General features: G+C 42.1%; 1 protein-coding gene across 3 annotated transcripts in view; it reads left to right on the forward strand.

Annotated features, from left to right (window-relative positions):
* mctp2a (multiple C2 domains, transmembrane 2a) overlaps positions 1-18,690 on the forward strand; it is a 32,536-nt gene extending 13,846 nt beyond the window's left edge. For all 3 annotated transcript variants that reach the window (XM_074678050.1, XM_074678052.1, XM_074678051.1), the window contains 6 exons: positions 8,498-8,617; positions 9,702-9,743; positions 14,361-14,470; positions 14,551-14,660; positions 15,779-15,876; positions 18,035-18,690. In XM_074678050.1, the coding sequence (XP_074534151.1) occupies positions 8,498-8,617; positions 9,702-9,743; positions 14,361-14,470; positions 14,551-14,660; positions 15,779-15,876; positions 18,035-18,088 (534 nt within the window). In that variant the 3' untranslated portion in view covers positions 18,089-18,690. The remainder of the gene's footprint in view (positions 1-8,497; positions 8,618-9,701; positions 9,744-14,360; positions 14,471-14,550; positions 14,661-15,778; positions 15,877-18,034) is intronic.
* Positions 18,691-18,942: the final 252 nt, after the last annotated feature.

Below are 18,942 nucleotides of genomic sequence, written 5' to 3' on the forward strand. Positions count from 1 at the left end.
GTGTGTCATCGAGCTCCCTGTCAGGGAAGATGGTAATTCTTGTGACATTTACGGCAGCTGCTTTATCCTTTTTTTTTAAAATCTGAAATAACTTCTCCATTTTCAGACTCCACACACCTAAACACTTGTCTGATTTATTTTTAAAAACAGACAACAACTGAGTAGTCAGAGCAGGAACTGCTGTCTGGGACGAGGTGAGCTTCAAACAGGCTAAGTGTCGAAAGGTGCGTGGAGAGAACTGCCCAAACAGAGAGAATCCGCCGCCGTTTGCTGTATTTATCACCCACTCATCAGCAGCCTGAGTTCAACAAGTGAAAAGTTCTTTTTTTCAATGAATCATTTCACCCTCAACAAGTAACATGCAGTAAAACATGCAAATCACATGTGTATATTTCATGTAATTGATAGTAATAGGTAAAACTTTGAACTTGCGCTTCTGTCTGACAGTCAACAAGGGCAACAACAGGGTCTCCACTGACTGTCATTACAAGCTGAGTGCCGTGCCACCATCTACACTTATGCCCCTGCCCACTCCAAGGCGAGCCACAGTGCAACCACTCCTCCTCCTCCAAGTCATCATTTGCAATTAAGTTAGTGTTTGGAGCTGTCTAAAGCAGCATGCCACCATGTGCCTTAATGAAAGCAGCTCCCACTCCTATCTTTATATCTTTAGGCAGTGGTAATAAGGTAACTGATTCAGACATTGACAGATGGCCTCTGCTTGCCTCTCAGATGTGCATAATTATACCACTAGTGCCTGCTCTTTTCCACAGTGGCAGGCAGCGCAGGGCTTCTCAGGGTATGCCGGTAGGAAACGCTGCAGTGGTGGGTCTAGCTTTAATATACATTACAATACATTATTTATCAAGCAGGCAGACCAGTTCTACCCTTTTACACCATATACATCCTGTAATGCATTACCGCTGCTGTGGTTTCTTCTGGGACTGCAGGACGCTCGTGTAGTGCTTTACCAGGAATACACAGCCATTATATCACTCAGTCCCACAGGCCAATTTTCTGACCTCCACACAGCATGCAGTCTACATTTGTATCCTGTTTATGTAGATTCATGTATGCATTATGAAGTGATTGTTGGTGTGTGGTGCATAAGGTATTCAAATTTTGCACGAGGGATCACTGCTCAGGTTCAAGCTAACCAACAGAGCAAAAAAAATAAATAAACACTGTTTCCTTTTTTTTCCCAAAGAGAAGTTTTCTTTGTTCAAATCAAGATAACTTTCCGTCACAGGTTCACATGGAGGAACATTTAAAACACGGTTTGATGGTTAATAGGATTTCAGCTGTGACTGAGTCGTAGAGTTTGAGAGGGAACCCTGCAGAGAATGGAAATAGTTGCAGTATTGTCGCTGTTCCAGGTGCAGTAGGTTACCTGTTTTGATTGTGCAGTCTCATCTGCAGAGTCCATACTGTTTGAAGTTGCCTTCAGTTTCCAACCAAAGTGGAGCAGTTTTAAAATAGAGACTCTTTAATTAGGTAACAAGAAAAAGAAAAGTCTTTCTCACGCTTTCACACAAAGTTCTGGCAAATGTTCATAAACATTTTCATCAGCGAACGGAAATCCAAACAAGAAATTTAGATTTTTCCCCTCTTCTTGTTTATGCTTCAGTAATGAGCCTGGGATCTGCTCTTTTCAAGGGTTTGACAACAGCATGTTCTTTTCTCACAGAGAGAGGAAATGTGACAGCGAAAATCTTCATAAAATAACCGCCTTTAGATGTGCTTTTCACTAACACTGAGCGAGATGAATGTGCTATACATCAGCAGTGACTGCAGAGGGGTCACCCAGAGTTCTTTGCTGCATGCAAGAACAGGACCTGTAGATGGCGCTACAGCACTGCTGGAGACATGCACGGTGGGGCTGTGGAGATCAGTTACTTTTCCCGACAGGAGCCATTTGTGGGAACAACTTGGAGTGAAATCCTCCATTCTGTGCGTAAGACTGAGAGACACAAGTTTTCTCTACAAAAGGAGGGGGAAAAATCCTAAATGAGTATGAATCAGCCAGCCAAATTAATCGGCTTCAGAAGTTTAAAGTTGGGAAGAGTTTTGATTTAGACGAAATGGATGAAAGTGAAAAAAAAAAGAAAAAGAAAAAGGATCATTTACACTTGAAAGCTGATTTTGAGCTTTGCTGTCATTAGAGTGCTTTAAGTATTTAAGTAGAATTAATATTTAAACATAAGAGGTACCTCATCTGTCAGGAGTTGGACTAGAAAGAAACCTGTACACCTTTTGTGAGCATTTGAACCAGTTTCTTTTTGACAGTGCCAGGTAGCAACCACTTTAGACATCATTTGACAGCCTGTGAAATGCTGATTGCCTCACATCACACACTGTAAAGATGGCATTTGATAAATGTTTGATGCGGTTCAGCTGTAAACACACTTGGCAGCTGCAGTAGGCACTTTTTTGGGGGGGATGATAGAATCATCGTCTGCCCAGAGGAGGGCAGGACGGGGTCAGATCTGGCTCCAGAGGTCTCCGGAGACCACCTGTGCTGAGCCACAGCAGTCGGGCCATTAACCAGAACACCAGCCTGGCCGAGATCAAAGCCGTAATCAGACTTGTCATAATTGTTCTTGTTAACACTTCACTGAAACTGAGATCCTTTGTGAGTCTTAGAACCGCCTGTTTGTGGCTTCGCCGCGGTGCAGTGTGTCCCAGCTTTTTGTGAGAGCAGCGAGGGGAATGTGCATGCCTGTGAATTCTCTTCTTGATTCTTCTCTGCATCTGTTTTGTCTCCCTTGGAAAAAGTTTGAGGCCTTAAAGGAGTGGGTTTCTTTAGTCTCATGGGGGTTACACTCTCCATCCTCCTGGCTGTGGGAGTTTTCACACACTGCAGTGGCAGTGTGTCAAGTAGGAAAAAGAATAAGATGGCAGTGTGTGTGTATTCATCTGATTGGATGTGAGATCTATTAATTATTAAATGATAGGCTATGACTACTTGCAGACTGCTCAGCATCTCTCCTGATTTAACACAGCCTTATTATTTAGCCGCTCTGATCGACTGTGTGTCAGCTGACAGCTCTTCAGCTGTTGCTGTGTGTAACCTTGAAACATGTCCCCTTATTAGCGGGATTAACAAGCGTTCTCTGCTAATATTCACTTCATTAGAGCTGTGAAAGTGTTCTCATTTTCACTTATTTTAGGACATGGATTTCGGTTTTGAGAACACATTTGATTCAATTTAAGTGTATCACATTCCCTATTAGTAAGCATTATCAAACAGCATGAAGCAACTTTCAAGTACAAACAAGTGGAGTATCTCCAGATCTCTTATGAGCCCACTTAATAAATGTGTTACCTCCAAAGCAGAGGTTTTGTTTGTGCATGTTGTTGTGCTGATGCTTAATTCATTGCTGTTGCATCTTAGATGAAGTATGCTCGGTGTTTAACCCCACTGTGTGTGCCATATCATAATGACTGCCTTTAACATACTTGCCACCTTCCCAGACACAGAGGACACCTCTCCCCAGGCAGCTGAGGCAACGACCTGTCCGCCCTTGTGCGTGGCTGTTCTGGGGCTGGTCTTGGCCCCTGCGCGTTAACGTGTGTATGAGCCGAGCTGACAGGGAGAGAGAGTCCGTGCCACTCCTTCCCCACCTCCTCAGGGGAAAAGGCTCGCATGGCAGATCTGTCACCCAGGAGGTCGTTCAGTGTTAACGCTCCCGACACGGATTAAACACTAGTGGCCAGTGCCGGAGTGCAGGGTCAGTGCAGCCACCACTGACAGGCACCACGGGGCCCCCACTGACTGCCCCGCTGTAGCCTCATACTGGTGCTACTCTGGCCCTGGCATGTGTCAGACAGTTGGGGAGACAACGGCCAGAGCTGGTCCTGTGAGCAAATGCTAATGCTTCGCTTTGCACGGTTGCTTCCTCTCACTGCTATTACACTGCGCGGTGGAAATATCTTCACCGACAAATACTTTGAGTTTTGCTGGACACACCTTTTGTTGACTGTAAAATTTGTCCAAATAAGACTTGCTGGAGTAAGACAAGCAGTTTTTTTTTAAATGTTCTCCAATTTTTTACTTTAACCAAGGAAAGTATTTATAAGCTTATTGCTCTATATGTAAAATGTTTACTCTTGATTTTTTTTTCAAGGTGACATAATGGGAATAATAGTAATAATTGTAAATGAAATTGGAAACTGTGCTTACTAGTAACTACAGGACAATAAATATACTTTATCCTCTTATTTCCAAATTTGAGTTAAATTTACAACACTTTCCAAAATTGTTCCCGACTGATTTCAGCTAAAGAGGGACACTAGATACCTCATTTTATTGCTCTCTCTCAATAGGCAATCTTTCCCTCTTCTCTCTCCGTCTCTCTTTCCCTCTCTCCCCAGTCGATAAGACTTGAGCTGAGCATATGTGAAATATTTATTCAGCATTCGCTCAGAGCACCATAGCTGCCCACACACTCTACCTGCCCTGAAGAGAAATCTTATCTGTGCTTCCTCTGCCTCCGACACCCCCTGAAAGCCTGTCCCCACACTGGCCCGAGCTCAACACAAATTACATGTCTCATTGCTCTGCATTTACAGCTACTTTAAAGCCTGCCGCTCCTGTCCCCTACATAAGCCCTCAGCCAGACTCTGTTTCAGGCGGACTAGAGAAAAAAAAGACCTGCAGGAATCGAGCTGCTACTTGTGCCTTTAATTCTTTATTTATCTTTGTTAAAAATGTATTTAATTTTCGGACATATTGCAGATTAATTTTAATGTCCATAATTTTAACCAGACAAGAAAAAAATCCATCATAGTTGAGATTATCCATGTTGTGATCTTAGAAATGATAATAATAATTTGGTATTTTTTGTTTTTACCCTTCTGCACTCTGTCACAGCCACAAAAACTGTCCTTTGTCATTTTACAAACAAAATGACAAAGACTCATACAGCAACACAGACCCTGTAGCCTGTAGTCCGTCTTGTTAAACTCTTTCAGTATAAATAATCTGGCATCCATCCACGGCCCTCATGACTGACCCTCATAATGCTGGCTGGCGCTCTCCTTGCTTTGTTTAGCTTTCCAAGTGGAGTGCAACTGAATAGAGAAGTGAAGACAGAGCCAAGATTAAATCTTATATGTGTGTGTTTTTTTTAATGGTACATAGCCTCAACAATAAGGGTATTTTGGGGGGAAATGTACCACCTTAAATGTAGAATAATGGCTCTCTTTAAAGTGCTGTTTTATACATGTAACATATAATGATATTGTACGGCCTTATGCGCTGTAACATCACATTTATTTGTCTCACCAACTGTATTATGTGTGTGATGCTGATGTGGTGCCTATATTCGTAGACTGTTGGTGGATTAAGTGTGCAAGGAGAGCATTTGGCAGTCTTGCAGTCTAGTGCCATGTCTGCCAATCAGTAGTTTGGGTTGGTAGACTGGGCCACCACCTCTTCTGTTAATCAATTTACAGGATGCTAGAAACTCTTACAGAGGGTGTCTTTGTCCCTTTGTTCCTGCTACGATCCCTTCTCCCTCTCCTGGGAGAGTGTGGGTGGTGGGAGCTGCCATGCTTGCTCAGCTTTAAGTTATTTTATTCACACTTTTAATCGCTGAGTGCTTTATTATTAGGTGCTGGATATTGCTGGCCAGGGGATCTGCATGAGAAGGCGCAGAATGCATTTAGTGGAATCATATTAATGGCACTATAAAACAAATCTGTCAGGCTGTTCTTAACCCTGCTGGCAGTACTGCTCCGCACAGGGTTGCCCCCTTCTCCAAGCGCTTACAGGTGGCTAAGGAGAGTGCATCTCCATCATCTACTCCACCACGTGCTAATAGTTTTATTAATTCATTCTTTTTTTTTGCTCCCTAGGCACCCTGTGTATAATCATACAGACATTTTTCAGCTAAATGGTGTTTATCAAGGGAGGTTTCCTACATTAGAGACACTCCTCCAAGACATACACAGTCGTTCGTTATCCAATTCTGCTGTGTGTAAAACTAAACACTCAGGTATATCATTAATTATCAGCTCCCTTGTTTTTGTTTGTTGCTCCGTGTCCTGTTTAGTTAAATAATGACTCTTTTATCTCACATGCGGAATATTAGCATTGTCGTTTTTGCAGGGTTCAAGGTTTTACTTGTCATGAGTAATTTGTTGAAGGATGAAAAAAATCTGCAGTTGGCCCCTTTAGGCTGAAACTTGCATGTCCTATGTGGCAATTAAAATGTGGATGATTTTTTTTTTTTTTACTTTTACTTTTAAATTTACACTTACGCCTGAAAGGTTGCACTTTGTCCAACATGTCCTTTAATCACTCAGCTGCTTGCTAATAAAACATAAACCACTTAGCGGGGAATTAGTTCCGTCTCCGTTTTATAGAAACTCTGGAGAATGTGAAGAGACAGGGGGAAGGTATAGTCCTGCCTCTGCTCATTACTGCTGCATATCTGACGGCAAAGTCTCAGTCTGCGCACCTGACTGAAGGAATCTGAGAGGTTTTCCCAGATGTTTCTCTCCACTGTTTTTATTAGTGTTAAAAAATCATGTAAATCCTGAACACATGGGCTGACATACCATGAGGGAGGAATTGAGAGGATATTTCTGACAGTTTTGGTTTATACCCTCATTTAAGCACTCAGTTTAGACACAAGGCATTGTATTTCTGTAGGCTTTTATCTTGTCCACTGAGCCAGAACGCGGTGAGCAGAAATTTGCATTAGTGGGCGATTATGAATACCTGTGACAGATTCTCTCTGCCGGCTCCCTGGGTGGAAATGAATTGGCTCCCTCTGTTGACTTGCACAGGAAGACAGAGACCAAGCAATTAGACTTTAGTGGTTAATGTAGCAGCTTTTGCAGGGAGGGCAAGGAGGTTCAACATTCCTGCTGGGCTCATGTCAGTTTCCAGGCACATTTTCCCCTCTTTTCTTTTCCCTTTTATATGAGAATACTGGGAATATGACAAGCTACCTGTCCACCAGCCAGCTGAATTCCTCTGGGGTGAGGGTAGCGTCGCTGTAGAATCCCCTCATGGGAACTGAGGTGACAACACATGACGTAGGTTATTCATAACAGAGATGAGATGTACTGCAGCTACCTCTTTGCATCATGCATATTCATTGTTTACTTTTTATATCCCCCACTGGCTCTAGTTTGTTGCTGCATATGTAATTCAGATGAGCTCTAATAGGAAATAGCTAAAAACATATTGCTTGTAATGTTCATTTTTCTTATGTTGCTCATCCTGCTGTGGTTCTGCATGACTCGTATGATCTCCCTGGTTGAACTGAGGGATAACAGACAGGACGGTGGTGAAGCCTAGGGCGATGGGCCAAAGTGTTATCTGCATTACTCATGGTTCATGTTTCCCTGGTGGCTGTTTGAACCTGCGCCTGGTGTGGCAATAGGTAGACTGGCCCCCAGAGCAACATGCACGGACGCTGTACGGTGGCTATGACAGGAGCAGTCTGCTGTTTACAGGCCTGCTATGAAGGCCTTCAGGCCCCGGTACTTCACATCCTGTCTCAGGCTCAACTCAAACATACTGTTTATACTAAAAGTAGCCTCCAGCTCTTTGAGCTTACAAGTGCAATCATAGTGTTGGTTTTATTCAACATTTGAAAACAAATCTTTAAAACAAATATTGTAATGGGAAAGATTTATCATTTAAAAATAAAGTTACATCAAGTATGAGGGAAAACTAGAACAACATTGTGAGAGTGTTTCTGTAAATAAGATTGGACCATATGTTGAGGGTATTGTCACATAATTAGACCATAATAGAGTTTAAGATTCAACTTTCTATGGGGGGACATTTTTATTTCATCCCTGTCAGCCTGCTGGTGTGATCCTCCTCACACACTCCTGATCATTTCAGTTGGAGACCGACTCATTAGGCTGTCACTAAATAGGTTTAAATGCAGCCGTCCAATTAGTCCTCTGCTGTGAAATGCAGTGGGTGTTGTGCAACGTGCTAAGCACCACTCCTTTACAGAATTATGAGGGATTACTCATTCAGTGTGATCCATCTTATTTCTACCAGGGGTCTTGGCTTTTCTCAGTATCATCGCCACGGAGGGGGTAAATGTTGCAACTGCTTCTCCGGTTGCCATATGCGCCTTGTCAGAAAGCCTCGCAGCCTCCGAATCTAAGAGGATTTGATGTGCTAGTTAAAAGACAGCATACCATGCCTATCCATGTCAGACTTTCTGTTCAGCAGTAAGGCACCCTGCCAGTGCAGTGTTATTGGTGTATATAAATAGGATTTCAAGATATTAAAAGTTGTCCCTGAATGTCTATTACTTTCAAACCACTAAGAGTAAAATCTGTTGCCATCGGCTGTAAATCTCAGAGGATTTACAGTCTGTAGGGCTTTTCATGAGATTTAGGATGTGGTTAAATCCATTATATATTTTGTTTTGGGAGCAGGCATGCTGAGATTTGGAAGCTGGGTCCCTGCTATAGTATGATGGGTTTTGCATGATATTGTCATGTCATGTCTTCTCAGATCTTCCTCGTGACAGTGTGGCACTGGGAGCTCTTCATGCTGCCCCTGTTCCTGCTTCTGCTTCTTGGCTGGCAGTACTTCCAGCTCTCCACAGGCAAGGCCAGCTCCAACCAGGATCTGGTGAGTGATAAGGACTCAGAGCTCTTTAGTATTCATCCATATACGTCCATATACGAACACATGCTGGGGCAGTGCACATTCAGTCTATATGTTAACTGAACTCTGTTCAAACCATAATAATGGAAAGAAATCTTTTTGACACACTTTGGGGAAAGAGCAGTTTTTACAGTCATGCCAGTTAAACCCTGTAGATTTACATGAGCTGTTGCACACTTGGTTGTAGCAGTTTTCTCCATGTTGTCTTTATTTTTTATAGTGGCTTTAACTACTTTCTCTAGAGGCCCAATAAAAGTGGTACGATCACTTAAATTAAATCACTAAATGTATTTATAGTCTTTGGTCTGTTTATAAAGTATCACCACATCTGCACTAAAACAGGACCACCGTTCCCCTTACAGCACCACTATCTCCTCCTCATCTACTGTTATGGTAATTCTGTTTGCCCTACACATGTCTGTGAAGGTTAATGTTGTTCACACTTCCGACTGCCCCCCAATTTCACTGTGTTGTAAGCCTTCTCACCGGCCAGCCAGGGGCCTGGCCTACTCACACCCTGTCCCCAAAGCAATATACCCAGTCCCGGTGATTGTGTTTATGGCTGTTGGCAAAGATGCTGTCCCTGGGCAATGTTAAAGCCCAAGCTCACCCTCATATCCAGTGTGGAGACTCTGCCACCCCTCTGTGACCCTCTGGCCGGCAATGACACAGCTCTGTTCCCAGGCAATGTCACAGCGTGCACCACATTGGGGTCAGGGATGACTTGATATAAAGTGATCTAGGCAACAGCATCCAAATTAAATGTGTTTTTTTTTTTTATCCCCCTCTTTTCTGTTTTTCTGTGCGCTTATGTTGTGGAGAAACGAGATTGCTTTGGTGTGACAGTGCTCTTGTGAGGAAGGCCCTCTTTCACCTCTCCTTTTGTGTGAGGTCACTACTGTGATGCAGTCTCTATGGAAACAAGCCTCTCCCAATAGGGGTGAATGTACTCAAAGAAAATTTCATTACTAGGTGTTTGTTAAAAATGCTCCAGTGCCCACATGTCCCGTTCGTTTGAAATCACCCACTACCCTTTATTTTCTCGTAGGTGAACATGAGCATGGGTGATGAGGAAGAGGAAGACGAAAAGGTATTTCATCTCTGGTCTCTTTCAAACATTTTAGCAGATAATGTGTTACGGTTTGGGTTTTTATTTTGAACATAAGGTTTACCATGAACATTGACTGTTTTAACATGTCACCATCTCTTCACTCTGTGGCTCATGTAAAAATGCTTTTGTTTTGACTGAAGGCTAACATTTCTTATTCATACCCAAGGTTAAATTTCCTCATGTGAACAAATTTTCAGTCCAGCAAATTCTGTATACTCGTGTTTCTTATACAGTTAAAAGCTTCCTACTTAGGGAACAGAAAATATTCTACCAAAGAGCTATGCAGGTTTTAGTCTTGTTTACTCAAACATAGTCACAATGACTGACTTCTCAGAAGCTCTCTTATAACTAAATATAGAAATATTTTCATGCATCCCAAAAGAGGGCAACATCTATGAAGCAGTTGTAGCATGTAGCTCTTTTGTGTGTTCCTCTGGGTATTCAGTGTCACTCCACAAATGTGCTCCACTGAGATACTGCAGCCTTTTGAAAATCTATAAATCAAATTTAAACAACACTGTCAATTAGATTTTGCAGGGCTGTTGGGGACAAAATCAGTCGATATTTTTGTATCATCATCGTCTAAATTGGAGAGTTGTGTCAAGAATGACCTTTCGCTACTAAAACAAATGAACAAAGTACAATAACACAGCAGTAGACAGTTTACTTTGCCCTAAAGGTTATCAGTCGCTTCACTCCTTCACTCGTTCCTTTGTGAGGAATCACAAATGCTGATGTTTATTAATATATCTCTCTAGTGTCTCTTGCAAACAAAATAACAGGAAATCTTTAAGTAGCCTGAAAATTATACTTCCCCCAGCACATAATATTCAATTAAACTCATCCCACTGTTTTCTGTAAAGAAGAAAGAGTTAACAGGGATGTGTATTATTGCTTTATGGCAATGAAGTGTGGAGCTAACGCAAAGCCTCCAAGCAATGACCCTTGTGCTGCGTGTCTAGGCCCAGGATTCATATCCATAATGCGCTCAATATATTCTGTTGTGATGACCTGGGGCTATGAAAAAAGCCAGATTCTTTTAAAAACACAGGCACATCCACCAAATCCTGTCTGAAAGGATGGGCTAATTCACAGATGAAACTCGCATGATATGTCTGCACACACAAAGTGGGAATCTGTACTTGCTATCATTTCTTGGAACAGGCAAACGGGTGCTTAAATAAACAGCAGTGACACAGAAATTCAGTGTATTTATGAATACTGAATCAGGAGGGGATTAGCTTTATGCATGAATGTATCATCACCACCTCACATTCCATAGTTTGTGTATTTTCTTTACCTTGAAATCTTTGTTTTTAATAGAGTAATGGCTATAGTGAAAGAAACGGCGATGGTTTCAGAAAGGTTTAATACTCTCCCAATACGTTGCGTGTATTTCTGAGCTCAGCCTTCGCCTCTGTAAGCTGTTTGAAAGGTTTTCCATAAACCTCCTAAGCCCTTTCACACTCCGAGGAAATGAAATATCTCCTTTCATTTACTAATTAAGCAGTCACCCATGTTTGTTTTAAGCTGTCAGCTTTAATTTAAAGTGGCTTATTTGAAAGTCTTGTTATGGTCTCGCTGTCACTTGAATGTGATATCATGCAGCTAGATCAAGCAGTGTAGCTTTACACCTCCTATCAAAGTCTTCTTTAAAAATATTTGGGGTTAAAGAGTGATCAGTGTTAAATTTGATGACTTCAAAGCAGTTCCTTTTTTTCCTCTAGTCTTCTCTCCAGCATGTGAATAAAGGCTTTTCCCTCTGAGAAGGTTATGATTACCACTCAAATATGTTTTTATCCCCCTTTTTCCCCCTTGAGGAAGGAAATATTCAAACCTCAGACAGAGCAGCAAGAATGTGAAGGCATGACGTTAAAGAGAGACGAAAGGCAAGGCAGTGTTACAGCGGGATAATACAGAACAGATTCTCTGCCTGTGAACAAATCTGTCCTCGGGGAAAGAGACAGCTTACAAATTATGTGTGGGCAAAGTGACTTCCCTTTGGCCTTAGGTATCAATTGTGCAGATAGGCTATATTTAATCATAACATAAAGAAACAGAGAGGCAAAACAAGTCCATAGATCTCCAATAGAAATGAATAGGGGAGATGAAACAGCCCTTTCGTTGCCCCCCGGCTGGCACTGCTGGTCTGAGGTTGCCTCTCTCCCAGAGTGTAGCCCAGGGGAGCTGGAGGGAAGGCGGAGAGAGCTGGTGTGGGGGGTGCGATACTGGGCTCGGGGGTTACTCCATCTCTCACCTGATAGTCCACAGTCACACAGTCTCCACTGGCTCTCCTTGAGCCCACCCGTCAGACTGCCTGCCCATGTCATGATCTGGAACATGCATCATGGGAGATATCGCGCATGGACTCCCCATCCAATTAAAGCCGCTGAGAGCTTTCGTGGTGTTTTATTCCAGAAAATTGTTTGTTAGCTTATTTTAGCACCATGTGAGATAATTTGCCAGGAACACAGGTGTTTTTCATTTGGATGCACTTCTTATCTTTGTCAGAGAAGTCACTGGAAAAATATGCAGTCCTAGAATTCAAATTTGGCACCGTTTATTCTAATTAAAGTGATGCTAAATGAGCTTTTTCCAGCCTTTGATAACACCCCACATGTCTGTGAGAGTATGTTTACCTTTGCGCAGGAGATCAAATTGGTTCTCCATTACTGCACCTTAAAAGGAAGCTTTTACAATTTTATCTGAAATGAGAATTTGATTTCGCACAGGTTTTCTAATCAGGAGACATTTAGGATTCATTTAGTCCATCCCCAGTTTGCTCATCCTTTTCCATTTCAGAAGGAGATCTTTTATTTATTTTTGTTTTCTCTGTACTCGTGTACAGAGTGAAAAGAAAAATGAACAAAGATAAAGAATATCATCAAATGATTAATGTGGGAAGGACCAGGACTTGGAGTTTTGGTCGCTAAGGAGATGGAAGATTTCAAGAATCTTAAATCACATGAATAATGATAATGATGAGAGCTCTGCCATGCGATGCACACTTCAGAGAACATCTATTTGCCTGTTTTTCTTTTAGAAATGAAAGAGAATATGGGTCCTTTTTTCCTGCTGGAGCTCTATTTCTGGGCAAATTTACCTTACATATGTATCTTGTGCGGTTAAGTAATGCTTCATATCTCCTATTAGGCTTGAATTCTGAATCACGTAATTGGGCTCCTTAACAAGTTTCATTGAAAAATATGAAAAGGAATATGAGTGTGTGATGAGGCTCCACAACAACAGAGCTATCAATTTTCAATGCATGGTTTCTGGGTCCAGCAGGAGCTCAGTAACATAGATCATAATGGCTTTGAGCAGACTCAACCAGATTTTCTCCCTTACAAAATAAAATTGCATTTAGAATCTCAATCAAAACGTGACATGAAGTAAAAGATATACATGTAGGTTCCTTCAATACAGTGAATGCTTGAAGCCTGAAAGTCCTTTTTACCCAAGATGGGACCACAAGATTTTAATCTCAGGCACTTTTGTGATAGTTTCTCCTTTTTTGGACAATGTGGAGCCTCCAGTGTCTGATCAGACCCGAGCGCAGTGGGGGAGGCTCTGCTAGTGTGGGAATTGCTCTCTTCCTGCGCCTTTCGTGGAGCAGAGAGGGCCTGACAGTGGGGAGTCTTGCTGTGCTGGCAGTGAGAGTGTTCTCAGGGGCGGCCTCGTGAAGCTCTGATAAAGGCATTCAGTCTGGACCCTGTCAGTGCACGCAGGCTGTGGCTTCAGCTGACTTGTAACGTAAACACACAGCCATCCTCAAGCCTCCTGTTAGAGTCCATCAGAGCGTCCCCTCCCCCTCTCCCACTCACTCGTCTTCTTCCGCCCTCTGTCATCATTCCTGTCATTATCTCTTCTTTTGATGTGAGGCTTCTCAGCCCTCTTTGGCTTATGTTACTTGTGTTATCTTAGTCACTCCTCTGCTTCTGGAAGCCTTCACGTTGGTCGTTATTTTCAGTCTTGTGATAGATTTTTTTATTATGACGGCCAGAACTTTTACTCCACTCCCTAGACTTATTGCTTTACTATCCTCATTATTATGTCTGCACATTAAATGCTGACCACTTTATCACATCTTACAGAATGAAACATGTGGGATGTTAAAGGAGAACATTTCAGATGAGAAGTATTCTTCTCAGGCCTAGACAAATTAGTAAAAACATGTCGAGACGTGTCCAGAGCAGGCTGCTGGAATGAAATCTTTCCTAAGTTGTGAGGCCCCTGCTCTGCTCGTCTAGGTCGTCTAGTCTGCTTGATTGCAGATGGCCATTTTATGTACTTTTCATCTACCAGAGAGTCTTGATTGTGCTGCACTCGTGCAGCAGCTCTATTGTACGTGGCGGACAAAAGCTGAAATCTCTCAGCCATCCACATAACAGCGTCTGAGCACTGAGTCTGTCTCATCTTCAAAAGCAGAGTCTGAAGATGTACAGTGTTTGCTCATTACGGACCATTCAATAGATAAATCACACATAATAGCATCACAGAGATAAACTGGTCTTTGTCTACCCTGCCCAACAATTGACATACAGTGTACCTCATCAGTGTCTGTGTGCTTTTTTTACTCCCTCCTTTCTATTTCAGGAATCAGGAAAAAAGGGTTTGATGGATAAGATTCACATGGTTCAGGAAGTAGTGCTGGTCGTCCAAAACGTTTTGGATGAAATCGCAAACATGGGTGAAAGAATCAAGAAGTAAATAAACCATTTATATCATGAGCATCTGTGTTTGAAAGTCACTTTAATATAGAACTGACTCAATGTTTCTTCTTTAGCATTTTCAACTGGTCTGTCCCCTTTGCGTCATGCCTGGCCTGCTTGGTGCTCTTCGTGGCAACCTCACTGTTATATTTTGTCCCACTGCGATACATTGTGCTGATATGGGGTAAGTTCCAAAAAATTTTTCATTCATAGATTGAAAAAAAGGATGCTTGAAAGTCTTAGAAGTGAGAAACAAAAGCTTAAAAAATCCCATCATTTTGCATACAGTCTTATTTTTTACAGACTCAAATATGCTATAAATATTATGAATAGCATTTCAAAGTACATGGTCAAAAAATACATCTCTTATTCAGTGTTCCAAACTGGAAGTCTGTGGTTTGATGAAGTGCATTAATTTAAGAACCCTGCCACCCCTACACCTCTGCAGATGCACAGAGATCAGACAGCTGCAGAGGTTTGCTCTGCTCAGTGTGGGCAGATGTAGCAGCGCCCAGCAGAGGCGAGGCCCTGGGTTTGTGTGAAAACAAAGCAGAGGTAGAGTAGCAAGCTGTATATAATACATGATGTCCTTGGGCAGTCTGTAGGCTCCTGGTCTAGCCTCTCATTATCTGCTGTAGTCATACAGAATAGACAGTCATCTCAGTGGTCAGGGAGATGCGCTGCCCTTAACAGGCTCTCCTCCTCCAGCTGTAAGCCCACAACCACTGTACTTCCACACTGCCTTCAACACAATCAATACCAAAAAACCATCATATCAAACAAAAAACACACAGTCTGAGACACTCCTCTGCCTCCCCAGTTAACCCCCATCTCTGTGGTTTCAAGGCAAGCCTTTCAAGTTGCTTGCACATATTTAAGTCCTTAGGTTCTTTGTCTGCATGTTGAGGTACAGGCAGTTTCATGCTGTGAATGTAATGGTCCCTATTACAAGACCCCAGAGATGATATTTTTTCCTGTACAGGGCCATGTGCAAAGTAAAAATAGATGCACCAGAAATCAGATTGAAGGAAAGAAAAGTGAAGAAGTTGTCATAAAAGTGCAGTCTTTTTTTTTTTTTAAGCAAAGTTTTGATCCTGATCTGCTTTGACCATACTGATAAGACTTGAATTCAATTTGGTTGGAAACAGACACTATTAATGCAGTTAGCAGTAAACACAAGTATAAACATAGAAAGGGTTACACAGCTTTTTATGCCTACATTTAACGCAGCAAAACAGAGTAAAATAATGCTGCTCGCAGTGACACCTGCATTTATTTATTAATGTGTACTTGTTTTCACAGGCATTAACAAATTTACCAAGAAGCTGCGCAACCCATATACTGTTGACAATAATGAAATACTGGATTTCCTCCAGAGGGTGCCTTCTGATGTTCAAAAGGTAAGGGTCCAATTTTACATACAGATAGGAGGGAATTCCCTAAAGATGTCGGCATTATTTGCTGTACCTGAATTCCCAAGTGTTGCAGAAATGTATCCTCTGCTTTGTTTGATTATTAATGGACTCTCGCCTTTAAAGCAGCCCTGGCCCAATTATTCCTCAGTGCAGCTCCATGTAGTCGCCAGAGCCTGAGTGAGGAGATGCTCAGATCTGTCCTCAGCCATATTGCCGCAGCCCGGTCTGTTATTAGCAATTTTGTCCGTCTGATTGAAGCACTGTGACATGAAAGTTGTTTGATTGGCCGAGGGCCGGCAGAGGGCTCCTCACGTCTCAGGCTGTAGTGTCAGCACGCAAACTCTGATGTGGCCTCAGTCACTTCAGGGTGGTGGAGTCAATTAATGTAGTCGTGAGCTCCAGTCGTCTTGCTGGGTGCCATATGTGATTACATATTAGCCATGGCTGATATGTCATTTGCATTTACATCACAGAGCTGAGGAGAGCTGTCAGGTTGTTGTAAGTGGTGCGGGTGCTCTCCGTTCTCCGACTGAGAATTTTGCTCGGCCAGGAAATGAAGTGCCACACAGTGCCTTCATCTCGCAGGTAACTCGCCAGACGGAATTCAGTGAGAAATCCTGACAGTCTGGATCTGGAAAGACACTCTCACCCCAGTCTGTTTCTCTGCTGCACCCTTGATGTCCTCCTGCAGCAAGCCGTTCCTGACTTCTCTGTGATGTTGGAGGGAGCCTGTGTTGTTTGAGATTTGGCTGACTGAGTTGGCAAAACAAGGTGGTGAATACATTTTGATTCAGAATCCTTTGTATGTCCCCTTCCCCATTGGGATACAACGTTTGAGCTTTGAAAACGACTCACTTTCAAATCTCATGGAGACAATACTTTTTAGCCCGGTTTAAAAGAGAAAGTACATCTTGAAAATAGCTCCAATCATAAAAAACAAAACACCCTTAAGATTCATCATAAGTGTGTTTCATTACATACTGTGAAAAAATAACCTTAACATCATATACACAGGAGACCCAAAACAATAGACCACATATTTTGTTTTTGTTGACTTAGAACTTCAATCCTCAGATAGGTGTGGACACAAAAACACCACAAAGACTGAAAATTGACTCCTGTCTTTCTTGCAAATGTGACTTGGCAATTAGTGCCTGCGCACATCTACAAAGTCTTTCTCAAACGGGGACTTCTGACAACGCTGTGTCTGTCCTGAAATAAGAAGCATCTGTCAGTTCTGAGGACAGTTTCATGTTCTGATGCAGGAGGCAGTCACTTTGTTCCCACATTCCATCTCCCATTCTAATAATGGACACCAGCTAATTAGCATAGTTTCTTTTTCTTTTTTTTACCTTTATTCAACACATTCACCATATTGTTTGAGCTCAGCAAGCAGGCTTCAAAAGCAACTTTTCAAATTCCAGCTCCTCTCCTTTCACTTTTACCTATGATCAACCCTGTTTAGATTACACTGCCTGTTTTTGAAAACAGCAAAAAGAAAAAAAAATGAAAAGAGGCAGACAGAAATTAAGAAAAATATAGACAACTGCATCAGAATTTTTGAATGCTGGGGGAAAATGATTGTAAAACATAAATTTATTTACAATTTTGTTTAATCATCAAGAAATTCTAGGAAAGGAAATCTATCTTGAACTTAAGTCCAAGGTTGTGAAATCAAAAGTTATATTTTATGGTCCCTGAAGGAATCAAAGCTACACCAAAGGCCAAACTGTACAGCTCTGAACAAGTCACGCACCAACTCATGCTGGAAATATAAACAACTCTTGCTTCTATTCTCAGCTTTAACAAAGTTTTCTTTAGGGGACATAACTTGGACTGAGTGATTATGCAGTTTGCAACTCCCTCTCTGGCTTGGCAGGTCATCTCAACAGTTGATGTCTGTTTCTAATATTGTGATTGTGGTGCAGAATGAGGGGGGCGTACAATGGTACGGAACCCTTGACTCTTCAAATCCTTCCTCCCTGTGATTAATCCCCTCTGCTCCTGTGTTTAAAAAATGATTCATTACAGGCGAGCCCGCCTCGCTTTCCCCTGCACCAGCTCTCCTCAGGGGAGCCATTACCGTGCGCTCCACTGAGCTCGGATTACCTGCCTCTGACCAAACTCCTGTTTGTTTTTACAGGTGCAGTACAGCGCTCTTAGAGTGCCCACCAGCCAGCCGCGGAAGAAAAAGTAAGCTAGGCTCAGATAAAAGGCTGGTCTCCGTTTGAATATGGTACAGCGCCATCCACCTGACAACAATGCTCCAGTGCCAGCAGAGCCCGTGACCCCATGCACCCCGCCGTACCACCCTAACTCTGCCCCCTGCTGCTGAGGGGCAGCCAGCCGCTCTCTGGTTTGTGTGTTTGCCACCCCCCTGACAGAGGCTGTGAACTGCAGCGGCTAGGAGGGCAGCACATGGCTCTGTCAATCACAAGCCTGGAGGTAAAGAAAAGAGAAGCCCTGTAAGGCTGGGCCTTCATCTTTGGAAATAATTTGGAAAAGGAATGAGAAGCTTTGGGTTTAGCTTACCTTCGACCTCCACTCTTATGTTTTGTTTTTTAACTTTGCTGCAAAAGGAAAATTTGCCTAAAGGTGAAGATAAATAAAAACTGTTCCTAAAATATTTATCTATCTATATGTTAATGTAGTTAGAGATCAACATGTTCAAGAGTTTGAAAAAAAAATTAATAACGAGAATTTTTTGTTTCACATTTAGATTTATAACAAAGTACTGTCTGTTGATTTCTTTGGGATTTGTTGTACAAAATGTAATCTTGTCATCTTACTTAATTTTAAAGAGTGAATATATATTTATACTGTCATTGTATTATTTTGTGAATAATTTCTGACTTTATTTTTGTATGTAAAGTTTAAGCATGTTTGACTGATTCATTAGAGTTTTATTTCCACTAAGTATCATGTCAGATGATCAAATAGAGTATTTACAAATCATCAAATAAAGAATTTTGGTCAGTTTGATCATTTTTTTATCCTGTGTCTTTCCCCAATAACGGCTCTCTAGTGAGGATAGATTACACCACTGCTTCA

The sequence above is a fragment of the Halichoeres trimaculatus genome, unplaced genomic scaffold (genome assembly GCF_033239565.1).
Source record: "Halichoeres trimaculatus isolate MK-OKI-2021-1 unplaced genomic scaffold, fHalTri1.1 fHalTri1_scaffold_10, whole genome shotgun sequence".
Lineage (NCBI taxonomy): Eukaryota > Metazoa > Chordata > Actinopteri > Labriformes > Labridae > Halichoeres > Halichoeres trimaculatus.